Source organism: Lonchura striata, chromosome 22, assembly GCF_046129695.1.
Source record: "Lonchura striata isolate bLonStr1 chromosome 22, bLonStr1.mat, whole genome shotgun sequence".
Lineage (NCBI taxonomy): Eukaryota > Metazoa > Chordata > Aves > Passeriformes > Estrildidae > Lonchura > Lonchura striata.
Genome location: NC_134624.1, coordinates 8,572,351 through 8,597,572, shown reverse-complemented (window position 1 = coordinate 8,597,572; position 25,222 = coordinate 8,572,351). Strand labels below are relative to the sequence as shown.

At 50.5% G+C, this 25,222-nt stretch overlaps 1 protein-coding gene and 1 long non-coding RNA gene across 3 annotated transcripts in view; both read right to left on the bottom strand.

The window, feature by feature from the left end:
* Positions 1–1,039: 1,039 nt before the first annotated feature.
* Positions 1,040–8,270, bottom strand: LOC144247408 (uncharacterized). The gene is made up of 2 exons (XR_013341112.1): positions 8,200–8,270; positions 1,040–5,263 (listed from the first exon to the last, which is right to left on the bottom strand). It is a non-coding gene; the product is annotated as an uncharacterized LOC144247408 (long non-coding RNA).
* Positions 8,271–13,538: 5,268 nt separating this feature from the next.
* OLFM1 (olfactomedin 1) overlaps positions 13,539–25,222 on the bottom strand; it is a 35,239-nt gene continuing 23,555 nt past the window's right edge. For both annotated transcript variants that reach the window (XM_077787912.1, XM_021543584.2), the window contains exons 4-6: positions 24,836–25,055; positions 18,767–18,873; positions 13,539–15,361 (exon numbers count right to left, since the gene is read on the bottom strand). In XM_077787912.1, coding sequence (XP_077644038.1) covers positions 14,687–15,361; positions 18,767–18,873; positions 24,836–25,055 — 1,002 coding nt within the window. In that variant the 3' untranslated portion in view covers positions 13,539–14,686. The remainder of the gene's footprint in view (positions 15,362–18,766; positions 18,874–24,835; positions 25,056–25,222) is intronic.

Below are 25,222 nucleotides of genomic sequence, written 5' to 3'. Positions count from 1 at the left end.
AAGCTGCAGCAGAGGGATGTGCAGGGGGAACCCCCACAGCAAAGCTGGGGATTGCAGGAAAAAAAAGTCAGATTATTCCCAAACTGGGGATTGCAGGGGAAAAAAAGCCAAATTATTCTCAACTCCCACTCTGGACTATGCAGGGTCTCACTCCTTTCTGAGCCCAATTCAAGGGCCTTTAATGAGGTTAATTAACACACAGAGCTGGTGCTGTCCCGCAGCTGCGGGCGCATCAGCCTGGCCATCAGCGCTGCAATTAGGGCAGCAGTTAATTGCTCTGTTTTTCTTGATCTTGCTGTTGTTTTTCCCTCTTCCAAAAAGAAAAAACAAAAAAAAGGATGCAGAACCCACACACCCTTGGAAGTGAGTCCTGCTCGGAGTATTTGAGGGTTATCAAAGCCTTGGTGCACCTGAGACTCGGTTGAACTGCAGGGAAAGAGGAAATGACTGAATTTTGATGTTAAAAAACTAATACTGCAACAGAAAAATAATAATAAGAAAAATCCCCTTCTTTGATATTTCTAAACAAAAGGGTGGTCCCAGTGGTGAGCTGCAGCCCTGCCAGAGAGAAGAAAAGCAAATTGTGCATTTCTGAGATTTTCCAGGGCTGTTCTGTGCTCCCGAGCTTGTACCTTGTACGTTTATTTATACACGGGTGACTTAATGAGATGTTCTTTTGTCTCCAGTGGCAGGCAGATGAATCAGCACTGGCTGTACACATGCAAGGTCTCTGCCCAGGACCAGCTCCTCAAAACTCACCTTCCCAGCTGCCAAAAATCCCTGGGAGGGGAAGGGGGCTGTGTTTGCCCTGACCCCAAGCTCCCGGCGCTGCGTTTTCCCCGCGCGGCTTTGATAATGTTATAAATGAAAATTCATCCAGCCAAAAATTCAAATGGAAAAATAAAATGTTGTGTTTGCAATCCAATTCTAGCTAGCCAGCCACAAGGAAAAGAACCCGGGGTTGGTGCTGGGTGTGCAACAAGGAGTCAGCCTCAGCAGAGCTTTTCCCCCATGCCCCAAATCACCAACGGGGCAGGACTGCTGGGAACGCATCTCGAGCTGTTTATTTTTATCATCACTCTCATTACATGGTTATAACAATGGGAAGATGCCAGCAGCTCACATCCCAGGCAGCAGACCAAGAACTTACTTTATAAACTTTTTGACCAGGCACACAAAGCAAAAGTATATTGACAGCAGTTCTATCTAATCACTATAAATACATGTATTTTTGGTTAAAACAATGTTGGCTTATTTAGAATACAATACTTGCTTGTAAACCTCAAGATACAATGCACAGAGCTCCATTATTAAGCTTAAAACTTCCTAATATCTCACCAGAGATACTTTTTGGCAACTCAGGGAGTTATTCTACCCAAACGTTAATACACAGACCATTGTTCTATTTGTCCTTTCTTTCTACTTCTTGTATAATTTTTCTGCTGACAAATCTTATAGCTACTGCTTAGCTCTAATCACCATCCTGCTGTCTCTGAGGCTGCCTTTTGCAATGTGCCCAAACCCTCTGATTTGAAGGAATCCCACACCCACACACCTCCATCCTGGCACAAGTGGTTTTTATAGGGAAAATTCCACCTGAGGCCAAGATTTCGGCAATCTTTTCTTCCATTCAGAGTCCATAGGTTAATAAGTTTTTCTTTTTTGGTGATGAGGGAGAACAATTCAGTGTTGAGTTGTTGAATTCCATGTTGGACATGGCCCATCTCCTGGCCAGCCACATCCTTTTGTTTGTAAATCAGGTTTCAACACACACCAGATTTCTCCTGGAGGCTGGGGGGGACTCCTAATACAAACATGTATACTCCAACAAATATTCAATATCACATACTAGAAATGGTGCAAATTATATCTACTGCACATAACAGATAACACAGCCACAGAGGAGAAAAGTAAAGGCAGCACTTTGAGGGGTAAAGAAATGCCCAGGAATGATCTGGGCACTGCCAGGAATTATCTGGGCACTGCCAGGAATGATGGGCTCACTCGGGGCAGAGAGTGGCAGCACAAGTGGAGCTGCTCCTGCCTCTCCCTCCCTCCTGGGGGACCCACCATAAATCACCTGGAGCTTGGGTTGCTCCAGCTTCTCAGGCACAGGAGACAAAAGCAGCTGATGAAAAGGATTTATGGGGTTAAATTTATTTATTTTTTCCTCTGGTGGTTATCCCCAGTCCTGTGCACCATCCCAAATCCCACAGGATTGCTCTCACCTTCCAGGCCAAGCCAGGTGTCCTCTGAGAGGTGGCTGATGGAGAGCTGAGGTCTCTTTTATCTCATTTATCCATCCTCCTTCTGACAAACCCACAGAAGCACCTGCAAATCCAGGCTTTGGTGGGGACATCACCACCTTGCTCAGCCCAACCCCACCCAGGCAACAGCAAAGCCACCCAAAGGGCTGGGCAGGAGGCAGCCTGGGGATATTTGGGAGCTGAGAGCTGTTGATCTGCCCCAAAACAGGACCCCAGGGTGGTCCCACACCCCTGGAGCAGCCACAGCTGTGTCAGCACAGCTGCTGCAAAGGGACCCTGATTCATACATTGATTTTTGCTGATTTTTTCCACCAGCACAACCAGCCCCTTGCTGTTTCCTACTCCAAACCCACACGGTGATGTTCAAAACAGCACAATACTGAATTCCAAAGTTTTACACGTTTGTTTTTTTTTCCCTTCCTCCCAGTGTCTGGCTTCATCTTCCATCAATGTTTTCACACACCACTGCCAACGTCGCGTTCTGGAGCAAAGCGTGGCGGTGGCAGCCAGATGTCTGCATTCCAGCAATCCCATCTGCAGCCAGCAATTCCTCCTGCCTCGGGAAAAGCTCTGCCCACCCTGCTGGGGATGGGAAGGTGGGCAGTGCAGCAGGTGCTGTGCCCAGGGGAGGATGCAGAGCAGCCCGTCCCTCCCGGCTTTCCCTCGGGCAGGATTTTGCTCTGGCAGATGGGAGTGGGCTGCAGCGTTCACGATTGGATTGCCACCTATTCCTGGCAGCCTCACCAGCTCCTGTCCCACCAGGGCCACCTTCGGGGTGGGTTGGATGTGTGAGTGGGAAGTTTTAGCAGGTTTTTTTTCCCCCCCTCAGCCCGGTGATTATGCAAGGGGAGGTGGAGTGTCCAACCTGCGGCGTGGGGCTGGAGCTCTGTCCTGCAGGGTTGGGCTTTTTGGAGGGCAGGAAAGGCTCTGCCACCCCCCTAGGTCGCCTTCCCCAGGGTGCAGGTGCCAAACCACCCTGCTCCCATGTGGCATTCACCTTCTCTGGACAGACAGACACAATTCTGTCTCTCAGGATTGCACAGAGAGAAGAAGAGGAAACAATCTTTCTCTCTGCTCAGTTGTTTTGCCCATGTGGAATGTGGTGTGGGGATTGTTCACCTGCAGTGATGGCTGGGTTGGATTCTGGAAGGATTTTTGGGGTCAGTGACCAATGGATCCAGCTGTGTTGGACTCTCAGCAGAGAATCACCAGTTTGTTAATTAGTTAGATAAATAAGAAGTACGTAGAATAGCACAGTATCTCTTTAAATAGTATATTAATGTAATATAGTGTAATTTTAATAAAACAAATCCTTCAACCTTCTAATCTAAAGCAGACATCATCATTTCTTCCTGTCAGGGGTCACCTAATTTTTGCTACTCCCAGCTTCAAGCCCAGCTTGGTGCTCCTCCAAAAGCAGCTGGACTGAGGGCTGGGAGGAGATCTCTCAGCACCTGAGCATCCATCAGAAATGGTGGGAGAGCGAGGAAAACCTGGCTGTTCTTGCTGCCCACTGAGCTCCACTGAGAACAGCCCCATGACAGAGCTAAACCCGTTCCCAGGGTAAAAGGGAATTATCCCAAAGGTGTGGATGGCAGCCCACACTTCAGCAGCAGTGAGCCTTTCCAGGCCTGGCTGTCTCCCACATTCCCAAGCCCTGCTGCTGGGACTGAGCATGGAAAAACCCACGGCACCCCAGAACAGGAGCCAGAGCAAACTTCCCCCTCCACCTGCTGCTGCTTTTGCTTCCACAGCAGGGCCAATTTGATTTATTGAAGCTTCTTTTATTTCCCAGCGCTGTGTGTGGAGGGAAGATAAACTGTCTCATCACTGCCCCGCTCTCTGATCACATTTCCAGGTGTTTGGGCCTGCCTTGATCCAAAGATTTAAACAAAGAGAGGGCAAAGAGGAAGGGATGGAAGTGCAAGTGTGATGGTAACTCCAAAATCCCATTATCCTGCCTTTTCCTGGGAGATCAGCATGTGCAAACCTGACTCTGCTTGTCTGGGCTGTCACTGGAGATGAGGTGCGATACCTGCCCGCAGGTAGGAAATTTTGGGCTTTCCAAAAAGCATCTGTGACCTCCCAGCTGTGCCCAGAGGGAGGGGACATGGATTTCCCACATGGAGGGGAGATGGATTTCCCAGAACTGAAATGGATTTCCCAGAGCAGAGACTTTTGCTGCTCCAAGTATCCACCCTAGGACACCCAAAGCAGGGCCAGCACAGGCTTGTAAAGGCTCCAGGAGTTTTGTTCCAGTTCATAAAAGAAAAAATGGGATTTTTTTATCCCTCCACATAGCACAGCAACACACATAAAGCAGGGAAAACCCCTGGAACTTGAAGCTTGAAGGGCACTCACAGAGAGGTTATGGGGCCTCTGTCACCTTTCTAAAATGTGAAATGTAGGGCAAATACTCCACAGAAAGTGCTGGAGTATTTTAGGATATAAAAAGCAAAGGGATAACATGATCAGATGCTCTGTAAAAGACTCTGGATTTGTCAGTGAACAACAGAGACACCAAATCATTAAACTTATTAGATACTGAAAGACAACAGAGATTAATTTCAGCACTTAATTAGAATCCCTCTCATCTCCCCCTTCATCCCTATTTTCCTTCCCTTCCCTAGTTTGTCCACATGTGTTTCCAGGGAGCATCCTTCAGGGAAGAGGGAGGTGTGAGATATGCCAATGTTTATTTTAACAGCTCCTTTTTTAGGGCTCTGCTGTGAACATGCTCCTCCTGTTGAACGGGCTTGTTGCTATGGGATGAAGTGACTTCCTTGGGTTTGTACTTTTTCTCCCTTCCACTTCCAGGCGGTTCTTGTTCCTCGTGCAAGGACATTTTTGGGGGTGTCCTCATGGAGAATCCTTCTTTCCCTTCATTAGGAAGGAGGCAATTAATGACTCACCACAGTTCCATGGAGTTTCAGCTGCAGCTGGGCTGAGGGCCAGGCTGGGCAGGGCTCGGAGCAGCCTGGGCTAGGGCAAAGTCTCTGGTGTGGAAAGAGATGAGATTTAAATTCCCTTCCAACCCAAACCAATGCAGGAATCCACGAACCCAAACCCAAACCAGGATTTTCTGCAGTGCTCCAGGACTCCCGTGAGGCTCCAAGTGGGAGCTTGACCTGACAGCAGAGCACCCACAGAAATCCTGGTGGCAATCCCAGCGTTCACACTCGATTTATCATTTCCAGAAGCCACATTAGAGCACGGCTCTGCAGCTCTGGTGGCCCTGTTCCAGCAGCAGCCTGTGCTTCCAGAGAGCATTTCAGCTGCTCACACAGCCCATTAGACACCGTGGCCCCCAGGACAAAATTCCTGCTGACCCTTTGCTGATTGTCCCGTGCAGCTTTTCTCCCATCTGCTCCAGCTGCACAGGGCTGGTTTTACACCCAGGGCTGGAACATTTTCCACCTCTTTATCCCGGCTCCCAGCCCAGGCAGTGCTGCTGGAAGGAGCAGGGATGTGAACATCGTGGTGATGCAGTAATGAGGACTGCTAATTAAATGGCTGACAGGTTTTTTTTTTGGGGTTCTTTTTTTTTTAAACCCCTCTGGTTTATCGAGTTTTCCAAAGCAAAATGTTGTGGCTGGAATCTGGGCACGGAGCCCTGGTGGTTTACAGAGCTTCACTCTCCTCTGCTGCTGGGGCAGCGAGGGCTGTGCTGGGAATGCAGGGAACACCTGCAAAGCCACCCCAAACACCTGCAAACACCTGCAAAACCACCCCAAATACACCCCAAACACCTGCAAACACCTGCAAAAACACCTCAAACATACCCAAAACACCTGCAAAACCACCCCAAACACACCCCAAACACCTGCAAAGCCACCTCAAACATCTGCGAACACCTCAAACACATCCCAAACACCTGCAAAAACACCTCAAACATCCCAAACACCTGCAAAAACACCTCAAGCATCCCAAACACCTGCAAAGCCATCCCAAACACTTGCAAAACCACCTCAAACACACCAAATACCTGCAAAACCGCCCCAAAAACCTTCAAAACCACCCCAACCACATGCAAACAGCTCCAAAACCACCCCAAGCATCTGCAAACACACCCCAAACACCCTGCAAGCACACCCCAAATATCTGCAAACACTTGCACTGTGCCACGGACTGGGGGATGTTCAGCAAGAATTTGGGGGCTCCTCCTGCACAACATCCTCAGCTTCCAGCACCTGGTTTCCTTCCCAGGGATAGGAAATCCTAAAATCCCCAGAGGAGATCCAGCATCCTCCTGTGTGCACTGAGGAGACAGGGCTGCACTCCTGGCCTGGTGTCATCCTCATCACCACTCCCAGCCCTGCTTGTCTCCATCCCCTGCAAATCCCAAATCCCAAAGCCACTGCTGCCCCTGTGATCTGTGTTGCCTTTTCCAGGTGTTCCAGGGGAAATGACAGAAATGACAGGGAAGAAGAAATGTGGATGTCTGGAAGCGTTCCTCTGCCGCTGCCAGCCTCGGGTGGGGTTTGCAAGAGGAAATGTTATTTGAGGGCACAAATATATTTGTTTTCCAAGACAGTGGGCCTCATCTACCCCCTTTTCTCCAGGAAAACTCCTCCTGGATTGCAGGACTCACCCAGCTCTCCCTTCTCAAAGCTCCCAGAGCCACCAGTGTCCCTCTCACAGTTGCAGATCTGTCCTTCCCCGCTCCAGTGTTTGCTGCCAGGTGATCCCGAGCTATCCAGTGGATTTTCCCTGGATTCTGCTCCCACATCAGAGCACAGCTGCCTGCTCCTCCCAGCCAGGATCACAGGTAAATTCCTGCCCAGCTGCTCATTTAAAATCCATCCGCCCTGCAGAGCTGAAATCCAACTTTAACCGAGCTGCTCCTTGCAGAGGGCACTCCTGGGTGGCTGCCAGCCCCTGGGGTGACCCCTTGCAGCCACAGGGTGTGTGTTTGGTCAGAATTCCAGGGCCAATTTGGTGGGAAAGGAGAGGAGGAGCTCTAATGTTCATTCCCAGTGACAGGGCCCAGTGCAGTGTGACTGGGAAATGCTGAATTACCACACATGGCACATTTGGGTTTCCTCTGGTGCTGGGAGTGTTTGAGGAAGGGCCCACGGTGCTGCTCTGTCTGCAGACACTTTTCTGCTAGCTCAGGAAGTGCCCAAATGTGACAAAGGGGAAAATTCTCCTCGAGGTGAGGAGCTTCTCTAAAAGCCAGGTCAGAAAGGCAGAAGGGGGGTGAGGAAAAGCTCAGCCCTTGTCTGGGCTGAGGACCAGCAGGGAACAAACCTGTGGGGATGGCTCTGAGCCCCTCTGGGGGTCCAGCTGGTTTGGGGTGCTGCTCCCTGTCCCTGAGGGTCACTTCTGCCTCCCCTCCCAGGACACCAAAGCCACCAGTGACCACAGCTGCCTGCCCAGACTATTCCTTATGCAACCACTCCTCTTTTAATTCTTTTCTTTTTTGTTTTTTTTTTGGTTTGATTTGACAGATTTGCTTCAAAAACAGCGTGGGAATACAAATGACATGTTCAATCCAGATCAGCTCTGGCTTTACAACATCCCAGAGAAGATAAGTGCTGTATTATCACAAGGAACAAAAGCCCAGCTCAGGTTGTGGCTCCCGAGGCTGTCACAGCTCTGCCACACCCCAAAATCACTTCTCCTGTGCTGGTTACACAACATACCCCTGACAGCCATCAATTGGTCCTTCCTGGCTCTGTTTTTCAGGAGGAATAAGTAATTTGAGGGGAGTTAAAGCCCTGAGGGCTGCTGCCTGTTCTGCTGCACCCCTCCTTTGTCCCCATGGCCGTGGTGGGAACGTGACCATCCTTTCCAAAAACCTTGGGAGCCACGTTTGAGAGGTTTTCAGCACATCCCTCATCCCTCTCCAGGCCAACAGAGCCACTGCTGCTCCCCTTCCCTGCAGGTTTCAGGAACAGCTCATCCCTGGGCTTGTCAAGTGGTCACTCACCTCCCCAAATTCTTGGGCACCGTGGTTGCTGGAATCTGAGGTATTGATGATTCCCAGATTGTAGAAAGTCTCTGTCTCTCAGCCCCGCTGCCAAAGCAGAAGCCATAATTGGTCTGTGCTGGTTCCCAGGTTGTTTATTCTGTTTATCTCTCACATGTTCTGCTGCCCTGCCCAGCTCTGTCCTGCAGGGCAGCGTGTGGGGCTCTGCCCTCAGTGGGATGTGACAAACATTAAATACCAGAAACTCCCTGGGCTGGATTTACAAGAACGTGCCAATATCTGTCACCCACGTTGGACAGTGTGTCCCCAGCCTGAACCAACAGAAAAATGCCAACACCACAGTGAGACATGGAGGGCATGAAGAAGGAGAAAAAGGACAAGGCACACCCAATTTCCTCCATCTTGTCCCCTTTGGACCCCTCATCTAGAATCCTAAAATTTTACTTTTGCACCCATGTCACACTTAATTATTACTGATATCAAACACTCAGAGCTGGTAATTCATGCTGGAAGATTGAAAACTCTTTTCCATGGCCAGAGATCACAGACAGTCTCTGTGGGGGCTCTGTCCAGGGGGGTTCCTGACCCTGCCAGGGTCCCAGGGCAGCCACAGGGAAGCTCTGGATTCCCACACATGGTAAATCTACCCATGGACCCATCTGTGCTTCACAGGAGAGCAAATTTTCCTCCTGTGTTTGTGGCTGCACTCCTCCAGCTCCCAGTTGCTGTGATCACTGAATATAATCCATGCTCAGCTGGCTTTTATTTATTCCTGATGATCCTGAGGCTGCAAAGTGCTGGAACAGGAGGTCTCAGGACCTGTCAACAGGCAGGAGCACATCCAAGGTAAAGGAATATAAAGAGGGATGTGTACATTTGTTTTCACAGTGCTGTAAAAGTGGAGTTATTAGGAAATCAGCCTCTAATTGCCCTCTTAATGATTCTTACTCCTCTGCACTCATTCAGAGTCATCTCTATTGTATCAGGTATGAAAAGAGCAGCCTCATTGACATGGTTTATGACTTTATTAAAACCTGGGGTTTTATATAAATAACGAGCAGCTCCTCAGTTATATTTCCCCAGTGAAGGAAATGTGTGTGTTGGTGTGGGTCCAAGGCAATTTGTAAACACAAAGTATTAAAAGGCTCAACAATTCTAAAAAAAGTTTTAATTGGAAACTCAACAAATTGCTTCGCAAGTTCTTAATGCTTCAATATGGTGCTGTGAGATAATGAGGAGCTAATTAAGGGGCCAGGATTCAGGTTTTTATGATAACTGTCTCCATATGGGCTCAGCACTCGGTGCTTGCAGAACTAATGAAGGTCAGGGAAGTGACAGCGAAGGAAGAAAGGGAAATTTTCAGCTCTCAGAGTTATGATGGTGCTAAACAACAGCCAGGGTTTCTGCCTGGCTTCGAGGCCAGGTGCTGAGTGAGCTTCACTGAATTCCTGGGACAGACTGGGGGGCATTTCACTGCCCTGACTGCATTTCCCTGCTCAGAACTGCATTTCAAGGCCCAGAGCTGCATTTCACTGCCCTGAGCTGCATTTCCCTGCCCAAAGCTGCATTTCCCTGCCCAAAGCTGCATTTCAAGGCCCTGAGCTGCATTTCCCTGCCCTGAGCTAGGCAGGATCCCCTGGGATGAGCCGAGGGATGGGAGGAGGATGGGTCAGAGCCAAGGGCAGGGCAGGGTCACAGCCTGGAGAAATGCAGGAATGAGAGCAAATCCCACCAGCTGCCCCCTTCATCTGGGATGAAGACAAAATTAAATCATGGAAATTTTGGGTTGGAAGGGACTTACTGATCATCCCATCCCACCCCTGCCGTGGCAGAGACACCTTCCACTGGCCCAGGCTGCTCTCAGCCCCATCCAACCTGCCCTTGGACATGTCCAGGGATCCAGGGCACCCACAGCTTCCCTGGGCACCCTGTGCCAGGGCCTCAGCACCCTCCCAGGAAAGATTTCTCTCTAATATCTCATGTAAATCTCCCTTATTTCAATGTAAGCCATTCCCCCTTGTCTTGTCATTCATAAAAAATTCCCTTTCCATCAAATCTGTCCCAGCTGCGGAGCTGGGACTGGGCTGGTGGGGCAGCTTGGGTTGTGCACCAAACCCTCCCAAATCCCTGGAGCAGGGCTTCCCAAGGATCACCTTGGCAAATATTAACAAATATATGGCAAATATTAAATAATTATATAGATATTAAAATACTATGGCAAACATTAACAACACATAAACACACGCTCGCACAGAACCGTGGTCAGATGTTCCTCTGAAGCAGCTCACTGACTCCCAGCACTAAATTTGGAGCAACAAGCCTCGTGCATCAAATAATGAAGTCATAGGCTATAGAAAGCAATCCTCGGGGATGTTCTTGTCTTTGAGTGGCTCATCCACTTCCAATCTGATCCATACCATTAAGGGTACGGCCATATGGCATCCATTTATAGAATATTGCACTACAGGCAAATAGGACAAAGGTACACCCCTCAAAGCGTTCCTCTCATCTCATTAACTTTGGGTACATGTTCCACAGGAGCTGCTCCTGCTCTGCTGCCTTCAAGGACATTTTGTGCTCTGGAGCCTTTGTCTTAAATGAATTGCACTCGGAAAATTAGAATCTAAATGTAGCCGTGTCCTAAAGCAAACAGCATTATTTTGCCTTTCTGTAATTCGATTTATTTTTGCAGATCGATGTTTTGAAGCAGGCGTGTTCTTTTGCCCTCAGCTCCTTCTCTCACGACCGTGCTGGCTGTGGGGAATGTGGCACAGGGTGGTGTTGGTGTGCCTGGGTGGGCCGTGCAGGTTTCAGTGGTGCCCTGCCACGTGCTGTGCTCTGCTTGAAACCTCCCCCCAAAACTGGACACATTGGCTGGGGCAAACTCTGTCAACACCTGCAGAGGTCTTGCTGTAAGGTGTGAGGTCCCATTTCCCTCTGCTGTGAGCTTTGGGGTTCTGTTTCCCTCTGCTATGAAGTTTGGGGTCCCATTTCCCTCTGGTGTGATATTTGGAATCCCATTTCCCTCTGGTGTGAGATTTGGGGTCTCATTTCCCTCTGCTGTGAGGTTTGGGGTCCCATTTCCCTCTGGTGTGAGGTTTGGTGTCCCATTTCCCTCTGGTGCGAGGTTTGGGGTCCCATTTCCCTCTGCTGCAAGTTTTGGGGTCCTGTTTCCCTCTGGTGTGAGATTTGGGGTCCCATTTCCCTCTGCTGTGATATTTGGGGTCCCATTTCCCTCTGCTGCGAGGTTTGGGGTCTTCAAGAGGAACCACCCCTCATTAGAACATCTTTGAGGATGGAGGACACAAAGCCTGGCTGCTGGGACAACAAACCACACCAAAAAGCCATCCAGCACGTGGTACAGCCAGGATTCTCACCCACTTTTCCACCCTAAAGCCCTCGAGGAGCTGGGCAGGAGCAGCTCCAGTGCCAAGCCCAGCCCTGGTGCCATCACCAGCCTCTGTCCCATCGATTGCAGCATCCCTGGATGCAGCTCCAGCCCTTACAGTGCCACTGTGCTGCCCTTCAGCGAGTTTGCACTGAAGAAATACATTAATTAAATAGAAATGACTGCAGGTGCCTTCCTGCTTTTTTGGCTTAACATATTTCTCCTGCACATCGAGGATCAATACTGCTGCCAATTACACCGTGGGTCTCCAGCCCCCCTTTTTAAGCTTCTTGGAGGGAAAAGCACTGCTAAACAGCAAAGTTCTCCACAAAGCTGGCAGCCCAGAGAGCTGGAATTGCAGAGTGCAGCAGAGGAATGAGTCCTCAGAGAGCTGTCCCCATTCTGCATCCAGCCAAGGCTTCAGTGAGAGCAGCAGAGCTGACACAGGGCAGGCTCAGCCCTGGAACATCTTCACAGGGAGGATTGTTCAGTGCTTGTGGTTTAATCCAGCTCTGAGAAACCACACTACGCTGGTTTGGTTTTCCCTTTTTTCCCTCCTCCTGTTGGAGAGCCCAGCAGGGAACTGCTGCAAAGGCTGCTGAGAGGCTGAAATCTGGATGTGCAGCTTGCAGCCAACACCGATTGCTGAGATTCAATTTCCTGACCTTGCTGATCCCTGCTCCTTCCCAGGGCCCTAAACCATCCATCTGCTGAGCCCAGAGGCTGAGCCTCACTGGGCCACTTGGCTGAAAAATTGTCATTGCTGGTGGTGCTAAAAGTGGCCAATCTGTGGGGGAAGAGGCAAGGAGGAGCTAACACCACCCCAACGAGCCTTTGTAGCTTGCACAGGGACCATGGCCCAGCTGCCCTCCAGATCCAGCTCTGGGGGCTCCCTGCATGGCTGGGGAAGGTGCTGGCCCTTCACCAGGAGCTGGCTGGAGGGGGAATTGCTAAATATTGTTCTTCTGGAGGTGCAGGGGAGAGATGGGACCCCAGATCTCACAGCAGAGAGAGATGGGACCTCAAATCTCATAGCAGAGAGAGATGGGACCCCAAATCTCACAGCAGAGAGATGGGACCTCAAATCTCATAGCAGAGAGAGATGGGACCCTAAATCTCACAGCAGAGAGACATGGGACCCCTAATCTCACAAACAGAGAGGTGGGACTTCAAATATCATAGCAGAGAGAGATGGGACCTCAAATCTCACACCAGAGAGAGATGGGACCTCAAATCACTCACACACAGAGATGGGACCTCAAATATCACAGAAAAGAGCCATGAGACCCTAAATCTCACACTGAGGGGAATGGGATCTCATGTCTCCCACAGAGATGAGACCCCACATCTCACACCAGAGATAGATGGGGCCCCAAATCTCACAGCAAAGAGAGATGACACCCCACATCTCCCACCTGAGAGCATCCTGTACCCCCTGAGGGCCCTGCTTTGGCAGGACCAGGAGGGCTGATTGTGACAGTCACTCTTTAGAACAAGTTAAATAAAGGAGATTTTTACCTGCACAAGCCTGCAGCAAACTCAGGGTGGGGAGCACTCCAGGAATCCAAGAAGGAATGGGATCCAGTTGCTCTCGGGGGTCCCAAGCAGTGTCTGCAGCTCCAACAGAAGTGGCAGGTGATGAGGTTTCCTCCTGTGGTGGCACCAACACCAGACACTGTCAGTCCCTGAGGGGATGGCCGGATCCTGCCCACAGCAGGAGCAGCCACAGGATTTTATCTCCTTGAAGCAGTGGCTGCTGCAGATGGAAATGGGGAGGGAATCCCTACAGAGCAGAGAGCCAACCCTCCACCCTCCCAGCCCCAGCTACACATCAGGAAATATTCCCTGGAAGGAAACTCAGGATGGCTGCTCAGCATTTACCCCAAAAAATTCCTGTTCTCCCTCCCCTGCACTGTCTCCCTCACACAGAGAAGACAACAAACAAAGCAGGGAAGTCTCCTAATAGTTTTATTGTTCCTTAGATAACTGTGGATAGTACAAAGTTTTCCTCTTAAAAAAAATTAATTACCTTCACACTTCCATAAACAAAGCTTCCCATGGGAACCTGCTGCCACAGAATCTCCACGGAAGCGATTTCCAACCACCATAATGCTATGTAGATAGATAACAGTAAGAGAATATTCCTGTAATTATCAACATGAAATTGGTTACCTGTGTATAAGGGTGAACACTGACCTTTTTTTAATTTTTTTTGCCTTTTTAGAAACGAAAAAACCATCATTTATTAAATCCAAACTACATCATTGCATTTACAACATTCATTGCATAAACTGGACATACAAAGTTTTGCCACCTCTGGTAAATAACAGACATACATTATACAATATAGTTGCTGAATACATAAGTTCAAACAATATGGGTACAACAACTTGTTCATAATACATACTTAAACCATCGTGTTTAATAAGTTACTAAGACACAGATCCATGAGCTACTTCGGGTCTCAGCACAGTTAATCTAAGTGACAAGAACACAGTTGAGAGAGACAGTAGCTGCAATGGAAGGCAAAGAAAACTAACCTGTGATGGGTCTTGTTGAGACAGCCAGAGCTCCCCACGGGTCAGCTTTTCCTGCTTTTCCTTTCCACACATCCATCACAGCTGCCCGTGGCGCCGGGGGAATGTCCATGCAACCCACACACGGAGGAGAGCGAGGCTCCCGGGGGTGAACTTCCAACAGTCATTGCCTTACTGCTTGAGGATGTTCTCTAGGTTTGCTATCGGAACAGAAACGAAACAAAACCCCAAACTGAAGTGGTTCTCTGAGTGCAGTTCCAGCTGCAAGTACACGGTTGCTCGTGAGTCTATAACACAGGGCCAGACTTCTAGAAATGTAGAGGTAATGCTGATCTGTCAGGCTTATGCTGAATAATCCTCCATGATGTTGGTCTTAATTTTGGCAGCTGTTTATATGTTTACTTATTTAAAGTATGTTTCCTTAATAGCATTTTTGTTTAAATTAGTTTCTCCCTTTTTTTTTTTTCATTTTTATTATTATTATTATTTTTTTAAATTTTCACTTGAATTTATTTATTTCTTTTCCCCCCCGCTCTAAACCCAGTTTCGAACCAAGGCTGGGCTACAACTCGTCGGAGCGGATGACGTGGAAGAGGGTGACGTTGTACAGGATTTGGTGCCCGTTGTTCCAGGCGTAGAGAGCCCGATCCTTGGGGTTGTAGTCCAACATGGAGATGTGGGAATACTTGTTCTGGAAGGGGATGTCGATGTACTCGTAGGTGGAGGCGTTGGTCTGGTAGGCGTAGTGCACCTTGGTGCCGCCCGAGTAGCCGTTGGTGACGTAGAGGGTGCCGCAGATGATGAAGGCCTCGCCGGCGCTGCGTTTGGGGTAGCTGGTGTTCCAGGTCTGCAGGCTCTGCAGGGTGTTGGGGTCCAACTTGCTGATGACGATGTTGCCGGCGTTCTGGTTGGTGGCGTAGACGGCCCAGAGGCCGTTCTCGTCCACCATGAGGTCGATGTCCGAGTGGCCGCCCCAGGCGTAGTGGTACATGTTGTTGTAGCCGGCGTAGTCCAGGCTGCGTGTCTTGAGGATGGTCTCGGTCTTCAAGTCGAACCTGATGATGATGTGGCTTTGGTATTTGTTGAAGTAGATGGAACCGTTGTAGACCACCTGGCCCGTGCCCGACCACGGGTGGGGCAGGCGGTGGGAGGTGAAGTTGTCGGTGTTCATGAAATCCGCCATGGATTTGTACTCGCGGACGAAGCGGTTGTTGTGGTAGCTGTCCATGTACCAAACCTGCACAACGCAAACACGGGCCGGGGTTAGGGATCACCTCTGCAACCGCTGAGGAGAAATCCACAGCCAGGTTCTCATGCTCTCATATACACAAACACCCTACCCTTGGTAGCTCAGCTACCTCGAGTGCCATAAAGTAGCCAGGATGGCTCCTGTGACAGTGTTGGGAACAAGGAAGTTTTAATAAAAGGCAAAATAAAAAAACCTCTTTATAGGGAAAAACTGAGCCAGGGCAAGAGGTTCTTGCTCCTGCTAAAACACTTCACAAAAGCGATTTACTTCTTTCGTTCTCTTATTTTTCTAGGGAATTGCTTAGGCAGGACTTTTTGGCTCCTGTCCAATTGGCTATCCTTAAGTTTGAGGTGAAGTCCCCAAGGTCCTATGGGGTGTCTTTTAACCAAATTAAAAAGAGAAACTTCTGGGCTTTTTTCCTTTTTAAGGAGACAAAGGACAGCTTGCTTACTCTGTCAACAGGGGGCACATTCCTACATCCAGGAGTCATGGAATTGTCATAAAACTGTTGGGAATGGAGATTAAAATTCATCCCTGCCAAGGACGCCTTCCTCCAGAGCAGGCTGCTCCAAATCCCATCCAATCTGGCCTTGAGTCCAGGCAACATCTGTCCCCTACATCCAGAAATACCCCCAATTTCTGGAGCCCCAAATCAGCCAAGAAATCAACCGAATAGCAAAGCTTTCCCTGGGGGATAACCTGGTATCTCCTTGGCTTTAGTGCTCTCCTGGGAATGCTGGTGGCTGGCACCACCCTTCCTTTCCGAGGGCAATTAGCAGCTTTTCCCTGGCTAAACCCAGCATTTGCTGTTGCTGCTGCTGCTGCTTTTGCTTCCCGCGGTAGCACTCAGTAAATTACAGCAGCTGCTGTGCACAACTCCATTAATTTGGAATGCGGGAGCGAGGGATGCAATCACTCATTGTCAGGCAAATTCAGGCAAAAAGTCCATATTGGTTTAAAAATCATACAGTGCTGCATCAAAGGCTTAAAGCGAGGCTGCTGAGATATAAGAGACAAAGACATCTAAATCTTGCTCTGGGTAGATTGGGGAGAGATTTTAGATCATCATTTAAGTGCCAGTTCACTGGGGACACTGTCTAGACTCCTTAAAAAAAAAAAAAAAAAAAAAAAAAAAAAAAAAAGCTTTTGTTATATGAAACCAATTCCGAGGCAAATGACCAAGCTGTGCAGTTAATATCCACAAGAAATATCCAGCCAACCACTGACATTCTGGATGCAGTTGCTGCCTGAAAATGAGAGAGCTGCTTTCTGTAAGAGCCATTTAGGAAGGAGAAAAGGTAAATTTAGGAAGGAGAAAAGGTAAATTTAGCAAGAGGGAAGCCTTTAAGGCTGCAGATTTGGGTGATGTAGTGCAGATTTCTTCTGCAAACCCCTTGCAAAATCTGACAGCTCTGTGTCTGGGGTGTGATCATCAGTTTTGAGAAGGGCAGCCCAGCATTTGGCAGCTGCCTTTGGGAAGTCAACTGGGGTTTCCAAAAACTTTGGAGGGAGTTTCAACCTTCTGTCTTTACCTCCCTGGAGAGGCTGCAGAGGTGGGGAATGGACACGTGGCAAATTGCTCTGACCCTCAGCCCCAAACCTTGGTGGGCTTTGGGGGTGGCTGCAAAAGCACCAGAGAACAGCCAGAGCTGGAAGTGGAACTTCAGCTTCAGCAGAACCAGTTTGGGAAATTATAGGGGAAAAATATCCAAAACATGACTCTCTCTTTGCTGCTTCCATTTCATTACCTGGTGTTAAAAATTCAACATGCAAATGTGTTGTGCTCAGTTTTTAAAGCCCAGCAGAGCCCTGTGTCCCCATGCAGGGGCTGCAGGACCCACGAGCATTCCAAGCTCTGGAAAAGCAGAGATGGATGGATGAACGACGTCCCAGCACAGCAGCAGGCTCTGAGCAACCTCCTCCTGTCCACACACAGCAATCCCAGCTCTCAGCTGCTCCCACAGCACTCACAAATCTCTCCCACTTGTGTTCCGTGGTTTCATGACATGAACAAATGATCACAGGAACACCAAAGCCCTCCTGGGGCTCGGGGACAGGAGCTGGGGATGATAAAGTGCCCATCCTCACTTTCCCACTCTGCTGAGCAGCCAATGAAGTTCACTTAATGGTGTGTTCCTAATAAAATTCCCAGCAGGTTTCATATATTAAATACACAGAGAGGCTCGGGAAGCTCCAGCTCCGGTTTGCAGCCCACTTGTACAACAAAAATATACTGCAGAAAAAGGCGTGGCTAAAAAAAAATACCAAAAAATAATGGTTTGAGACAAAACTCTGTGAACACACGGGAGGATCTTTAGCATCTGAACCATCAGCTTCAGCTGAAAATTGTCTTAGTGCCAATGGAAGCAGCAAGCACAGCCTGAAGGGGAGGATTCTGTCCCCTCTCTTGAGCAAAATGGGACGTGATGTGGGTAAAACCTTCCCATCTCACCTCTAAGCAGGGTTTTGTTTGGGCTGGAGGTGAAATTTTGCTTAATAACTGTAAAATATGGAGGTGTTGAATTGGGGAACCAGTGCCAACCAGTTGGCTGCTGGAGGGAAAGAGCCTGACAACTCAAGTCACCTTCAAAGAAACCACCCAGGGGTGACTTCTCCAGAGCATCCCTTGTCCTCTCAGCTACAGCGCTGATGCCAGGACACAGATCCCAAAATAGGTGCCCTGATCCAGCCCTTGCTGGTGCCTTTATCCTTTGAAGGATGCTGCATGCAGGAGGGAATTACAGGCAGCCAAGCTTTGTGCTTTTTGTTTTGTTTTGCTGCCTGCAAATCCTCGGCAAACACTCGAGATATTTTCCATTCCATCAGTCATGGGGAGCTGGGATTGATTTTCAGCCAGTTATTGGCCTCCTACCTTCTTGGGATCAAAATTGAATGGTCTGAATGGAAAAAAATAAAAGACCAAAACAAAGCAAAACAAATCTCTCTCTCTGGCTGCAGTCAGTTAATTCCTCACAACAATGAAGCTGGAGGATGGAGGGCAAATGCAGGCAGATGACATTATCAAAGGTGCTGCCAGCAGAAGAGCAGCAGGGACCAGGACCACAGCTCCCTCTGCTCAGCCCCAGCTGCCTCCTGGCTGCCAAACACAGATTAGAAACCCAAAACTTGCTTTTTTTCCCCCCCCAACACAGACCTCGTGGTGACAATTCTGAGCCCATGGACCCTCATTCACCTGCCCAGGACAGGGAGCAGTGCAGGGGCTGCTCAACTTCTCCTCATCCTCCCTCCCTGGGGGATGCTCAGCCCCATCCCGCTGCCAGCAGAGCCCTGGGGGTTGGAGGAGGACATTCCCCAGGTTTCCCAGGGCACAGCCTGGGCTGGGATGAATATTCACTGTCCTCAGGCACACGGGTGATGCTGTCACAGCCTTACCTTGTTTTCTCCCTCAGGAGCCAGAGGATCCGTCATCCACGATCCAAAGCGGGACCCCGAGGTTTTAATTGTGATCGGGTCACTTATTCCCGTCAGCTTCCCACAGGCTGGAAAAGAGGGGAAGGCTGGTGAGCACCACGACAGCCCCTGAAGGCACCATCCCACCCTCTCCTCATTCCAGGGAACCAGCTCAGGAACAAGTGTGGGATGCTTTTGTTTCACACCTTTTAATGACAATTGTCCTTCTCGCTGTCCCCAAGAAAAGGAGCTTGGCTGCAGCTCCTTGGCGAGTGGCACAGAATGGAGAATGAGAGCAGCGGGCAGGTGGAGGAAGGAGCTGAAGAGCTGCTCTGATCCAGCGGCTGCAGCCAAGATAAAAAGGCAGCCGTGGCCATTGCAGCCCTGCTGGAAATGCGCGTTTGTTACAGGTTATGCAGAGGAGGGAAAAGAGGAAGGTGGAAAACGACCCACAGTGTAAATCTCCTCCCTGCAAAGATCATTTATCAGCTGCTTTCCCTGTGTTACACACTCAGGAGACACTGATGGATCCTCCAGGCAGCTCTGGGACAGGAACCCCAACGCAGCAGGACGAAGGTGGGAGCATCCCGAGGATGCTGTCCTGGGAATCCTGCCCAGCTCAGCCTCTCCAGCACAGGGATGGGCACAGCACTGCCAGCCAGGGCTGAGGCACGCTCAGGTGCTCCAAATCTGCTGAATTCAGGGAGCCAGTTCAGCGCCTTGCTGGGTTTTCAAGCCCTAAATACGAGGGGAAGCAGCAGCTCCTCTCCTCCAGCTCATTTCCCAGCCCTGGCCCTGTCTGTGGATTTGGGATGCCGCAGCCTCAGCATGGAAGGTGCAGCCACATCCCAGTTCCTTTTCCCAAAAATATCTCCAAGTTTCAGAAAAGCTGCCACTCTAGTTCCCTGCCCCACCAAAATTTAACGTGAGTGCAGTGAGGAGTGACAGGTGAGGAGATGAAGATGCCTCGGGAGGGACTGGGGCTGGTGGGGGATGTCCTGTTGGGCAGGGAGAGCTCGTTTAAAACCCAGACACATCCAGGGCAGAGGCAACGGGGGACAGGCACCGTCTGAAGTTCAGGAGGGGTTTCCTGAGTTCTCCTTTTTGGTGTGGGAGCCTCTGGCAGGCTGGGGAAGGAGGCAGTGCTGGGGTGGAGAAGCTGCTCTGGGTGCAGTGTTGGAGCTGCACTGCAGTACCTGCTCAGCAGGACCCAGGGCTGGGCTGCAGGTGGGAGCCCCTGCAGGTGCTGCTGGAACACAGGGAGAGCTCTGCCAGCTCAGGACAAGGTCACCCTGCTCCAAATTACCAAGTAAAATCAGAGGATGGTTTGTTATCAGGCACCATTAAAGGTCGTTTAGTCCAGCCCCCTGCAATGAGTAGGGATGTCTCCAACCAGATCAGGTTGCTGTCCAACCTGACCTTCATGGAATCATAGATTTTACACCCTGAGCATTCCCAGAACTCTGCAATCCCTCTCAGCTGCCTCTCTCCTTGGCCTGTTCTCACCTGCATTGTAATTCCTGATCAGACACATCCACCTGCCTCAGCTCCGAGCTGTGGTCAGAGGGATCCCCTTAGCCCAGGGCACAAAACAGAGGAAAAGATTCCTGATGTGCACCAGCAGGACATGAGCAAGGGCACCATCAGTGCCCCCACAGCCTCCAGACCCAGGCAGATCAAGAGAGGTGCCCCCAAAAAGCAGAGCTTTGCTGGGAATTAGGCACAGGAATTTGCCCTCCTGCCTGCTGCACCCCAAACCTCTCAGCTCAGGGGGAGAGCAAAGAGATGCAATGGGTTAAAATAACAAATGTGAATGTCTTGCAGGGGTCCAGCCTTCCCCTAATCCCAGATCTGCCTTCCATTATCACAACCTTACATTGCTGTCACTTTATCTCTTCCTCTCATTTCCCTGGAGAGGAGCGTGCTATAAAAGCTCATTGATTAAAAAAAAAAGAAACAAACCAAAAAAACAACCCGGTTAAAAATAAAAAAAAAAGCAGCAGCTGATAAGGGTAAAGCAGTGTTGTTTGCAACATCTCCTACACGTTTAGCTAGAGGCATACACAGCCCAGCTCCTCAGCAGTGCAGGAGGGTTGTTCTCTCTCCTGCTGTGAACCCAGCCCGGGCTGCTGGGGGGAATTTAACACGGATTTTGAAGATCCTGAGTTAGCTTTGCTGGGTTTGCCACCCAGGCATGGACAACTCCAGCCCCTGGGATTCTCACCCACCTGAGGAGATCCACAGCACACTCACAAAATCAGCAGCTGAGCCTTTTGCAAGCCCCACGTCCTGCTGGGATGGCAGGAGTGTGGGATTCTGTGGGAATTCCAGATCACTCAGGGATAACTGTGCCACAGAAAAGCACATCCTGGTGCTCACCCAGGGGTCCAGGACAGGGCAAACCTGTGGGGAGCAGATTTTAGGGCCTCACAGAGGAGCTGCTTTCACTCCTCTTCGCCCAGAGCTATTCAGATCCTTCCTCCTGGCCACAAATCAGCCTTTTCCCACGTGTCCCTCTGTCCTGCAGCCTGCCATGAAATGCATCCCCACACAGCCCCTTCCTTCAGCAGCACGAGGAATTTTCCAGCAGGAGCTGGTGGATTCTGCTCTCCCCTCCTCTCCAGCTCTGGATCCTGCCCACGGGTCCTGCTTGGCAGCTCCCAGCAGCTCCTCCACCAACGCACGGGCACCAGCTCCTCCTGGGCTCCGTGCTTCTGCTGCCACGGCCGGGATCGTCCTGCTCCAGCTCCCCAGGGAGCCAAGGATTGATCAGGATTGATCCCACCCCAGGGTGGGGCTGTGGCAGCTCAGCTGGGCCTGGATCTCTATTCCCTGGTTGGGAACACCCCATCCCAAAACCATTGGGGCTGGAGCTCCATCTCAATCCCAAAACCATCAGGGTTGGAGCTCCATCCTCATCCCAAACCCATCAGGGATGGGGCTCCATCCCCATCCCAAACCCATCAGGGATGGGGCTCCATCCCCATCCCAAACCCATCAGGGATGGGGCTCCATCCCCATCCCAAACCCATCAGGGATGGGGCTCCATCCCCATCCCAAACCCATCAGGGATGGGGCTCCATGACCATCCCAAAACCATCAGGGATGGGGCTCCATCCTCATCCCAAACCCATCAGGGATGGGGCTCCATCCCCATCCCAAACCCATCAGGGATGGAGCTCCATCTCAATCCTAAACCCAACAGGGATGGCTCCATCCCCATCCCAAACCCATCAGGGATGGGGCTCCATCCCCATCCCTGCACCAGGATTTTTCCCAAGGAAATCTTGTCCTGCCCGAGTTAAATTCCCCCTAGATCCAAGGAGTGCCAAGCCCTTCATTTCCTCCTAGGAATACTGATGGAAAGGCTAAAATCCCTGTATAAACAGAGATCTTTAGGAGTGTGAACAGAAACACAGATTGAACCTGCCATTATTGATTTTTTTCTCCCCTCCACACACATGCCAGGGTCAGGAAGTGTTTTCACTATTGATCCATCAATAACGCTTAGGAAACCCAAAATGCAAAAGAGGACCCTGGCTGAGGAAAAGGCACTGCCAAGGCTCAGAGCTCCCTGGAGAGGAGAACGGGGTGGGAATGTGGCACATCCCTCCCCTCCCCTTGGCCTGTGCTTGTGGCAGCAGCTCCCTGAGCCTGTTTGGGGCACACACACACTCCAGGGGAGCAGCAAATCCCAGCTAGAACCTTCTCCTTGAGACATCAGAGAGCCCAGCTGAGCAGAAAACCTGCAGCAAAGTGAAATCCTCAGCAATCAGGGCCTCATTGTGTGGCAGCAAAGCATTTGTAAGGCTGTTACCTGAATTTAACTCAATTAGCAGCCATTTCCAGTGGTTTACATGCCAGAGAGATAAACAGCATTGGAAATTCAATCTGTGCTGTTTCTTTTAAGTGACCAAATAAATCACCATCTTGAGTGAGCAGCAAATCCTCTGGGATGAGCCTTTGGAGGCACAGAATCCATCTCTGTGAGCACCCAGGGCTGCTGCAAAAGAGCTGCCCTGACCCCAGAGAGAGAGCAAGGGCAGGGAGAAGCCAAAAAAACCAGATAAAGACTCAAAAAGATTTTAAAAAACACCCAAAAGTTTCTAGACAAGGTTATCTGCAAGAGCTTAGCATTCCTACCTGCCTCATTCTTACCTGGGCTACTGGTCCCAAGTGGAGCGTGAGGGGATGGGATGAACAGAAAGGGTTAATGGTCCAAGGGCAAATTGTAATTTTTTGGAGCTCTGAATGGTTTGGGAGCTACTCCTTAAGGTGTGCCCAGGGTCAGTGGGAGGATTGTCCCAGCTTCCCTGGTTGGAGAGGGGGACAGGATGGCTTTGTTTAAAGAACTGTCCCCAGATTTGAAGTCTCAAATCCCTGCTCCTGCTCCCTGTGATCCACAGCTCCTCCTCATCTTCAAGGGATGGGCTGAAGGCTCTGGGTGCAGCAAGGGGATCCCTTCTCCTCTGCCTTCAGCAGGGGAGGGATGAGAGGATCCATGTGCAGGGGATGTGGGGCTGCCAGGAGGTCTGTGTGTGCCCACCCCACCCTCCTGGGCCTGTTCTCCTTTCTTCTCTTTCCTTCTTATCTGTTCATCCTCCCTTATCCCCACTGCACAGTGCCCACCTGACACAGCTCCAGGAGCTGGGGACCAGCCCTGCCCGTTCCTGTCCCCATTAGGCTTTCAGGGGCAAGTTCAAGAGGGTGAGGGCAGAATTTCCCTCCTTGCCCAACCCTGCTGCCCTCCCTGTCACCAGCACTGGGTGAGGGACAACAGAAAGGGGCAGAAAGCCCCAGCCTGTCCTGCTCTCAAACCAAACCTGGGGCACCAGCACTTATTAATTAATGAGAAATCAAGCTCTGGTCTCTCTTGGCCAGGGGAGTTTTACCCGTCCCAAGGATGCCTCGGTGCCTGGCTTGTTCAAATACTCTGAGCATCCACATTTAAATGGGAATTTTACTCTCTGGGTGAGATGGAGCCTACAAGGGATGTCCAAGGAACCAGAGGATGGAAATGCAGAGGGAAAGGAGGGGAGGTGGCTGCTCACAGTGTGGAGGTATCTAGAAACCAGCAAAAGCAACCCCAGCAGCAGAGCCAAGAGAGAAACAAAGCGTTACCTTGCCAAGGATATCAAGTGCTCAGGAGAGATCTGATCTTCCGTGAAGTTACCTGAGAGTGTAATTTCGTATGTGCTACCAAAATAGACTGCAGAGCAGTTAATGTGTTTGGATTATCTAAATGGCGTGGCAAGAAAGTCAATAATGGAAGGAGAAATTAAATCAAGTCAGAGCTGGCCCAACAAATGGCGCAGAGAGTCCTTGCGGCTGCGGAAGGCAGCGCCCTCCTCCTTCCCCCTGTCTTTGGGGTCGTGTGTTGGGTTTGGGGACAGCCGAGCCTCCCCACAACGGCCCCGAGAGTTTCAGTCAATGCAAAGCCTCTGGAGGAGGTCAGAGATGAATCCCTGGTGGTTTAGCAGCAGCCTGGTGGCAATGGCTCCCCGCTCCCTCGGGGAACGGGAGAGGGAGGATTCGCATCCCGCGCAGGGGCAGGACCGCACCGCGCGCCAGCTCCTCATGCTCTGCTCCGGGGGGATTGTCAAGATGCAAAAAAAAACCAAACAAACAAAAGAAAGGAAACCGAGGGAAACCGAGGCACAGCCCCACACACCCCCCACCACGAGCAGAGCCCTTTGCTGACGGGCCAGGTCCAGGGATGCAGAAGCAAAAGGGGTGCAAGTGTTGGCTTTGCATAAGCGTGAGCTGCCGCTTATGCAAGCGCCGCCCACGCGCCCGCTGGGAGGGGAGGAGGATCCTGAAGCGCTCACACCACCAGCAGCATTGCTCCTGCCAGGAATCCTGGGCAGGACCGCTGCCAGGAGGAATGTTCCTGGTGGCACAACTCTTGGCAGGATCGCCCCTGGCTGCGTGGAGCTCATCCCTCGCGGCCGGGCACGGCACCAGATGTCCAGCGGGGCATCTCTGCCTCCGGCCGGGATGCGTGCGTTGGCGCCGGTGGCGTTGGAGCCACCATGGTGGTTCTGAGCCTACCTAATTTTTGCATGCATGCACGAAGCCTTTCTTCAAGATTTGACACTCTGTTCTGAAGCTCTTCGTAGTCATAGGCGCCAATCTCCTCCTGGAGTTCGTTTAGAACTGACGTCAGATTCTGGACCTCCTCTTTAAACTGCAATACCAATTTGGCATCGGCTTTGTACTCTTCCAACACTGGTATCAAAGGCCTAAGTTCCTCCATTTTCGCTTTTATTGCCTGCAAGGTTAAAATAAGCTCGGTTCAGTGCTATGCGTGCAAAAATCTGCAACACTCTGCCTTGACCTGGGTGCTTCCTATGGGAGCGAAATGTTCACATATCCCACAATTATTAGCATTAAAATTAGCTCAATTATTATTTTTGGTCCGAATGATGTCTTGGCAAG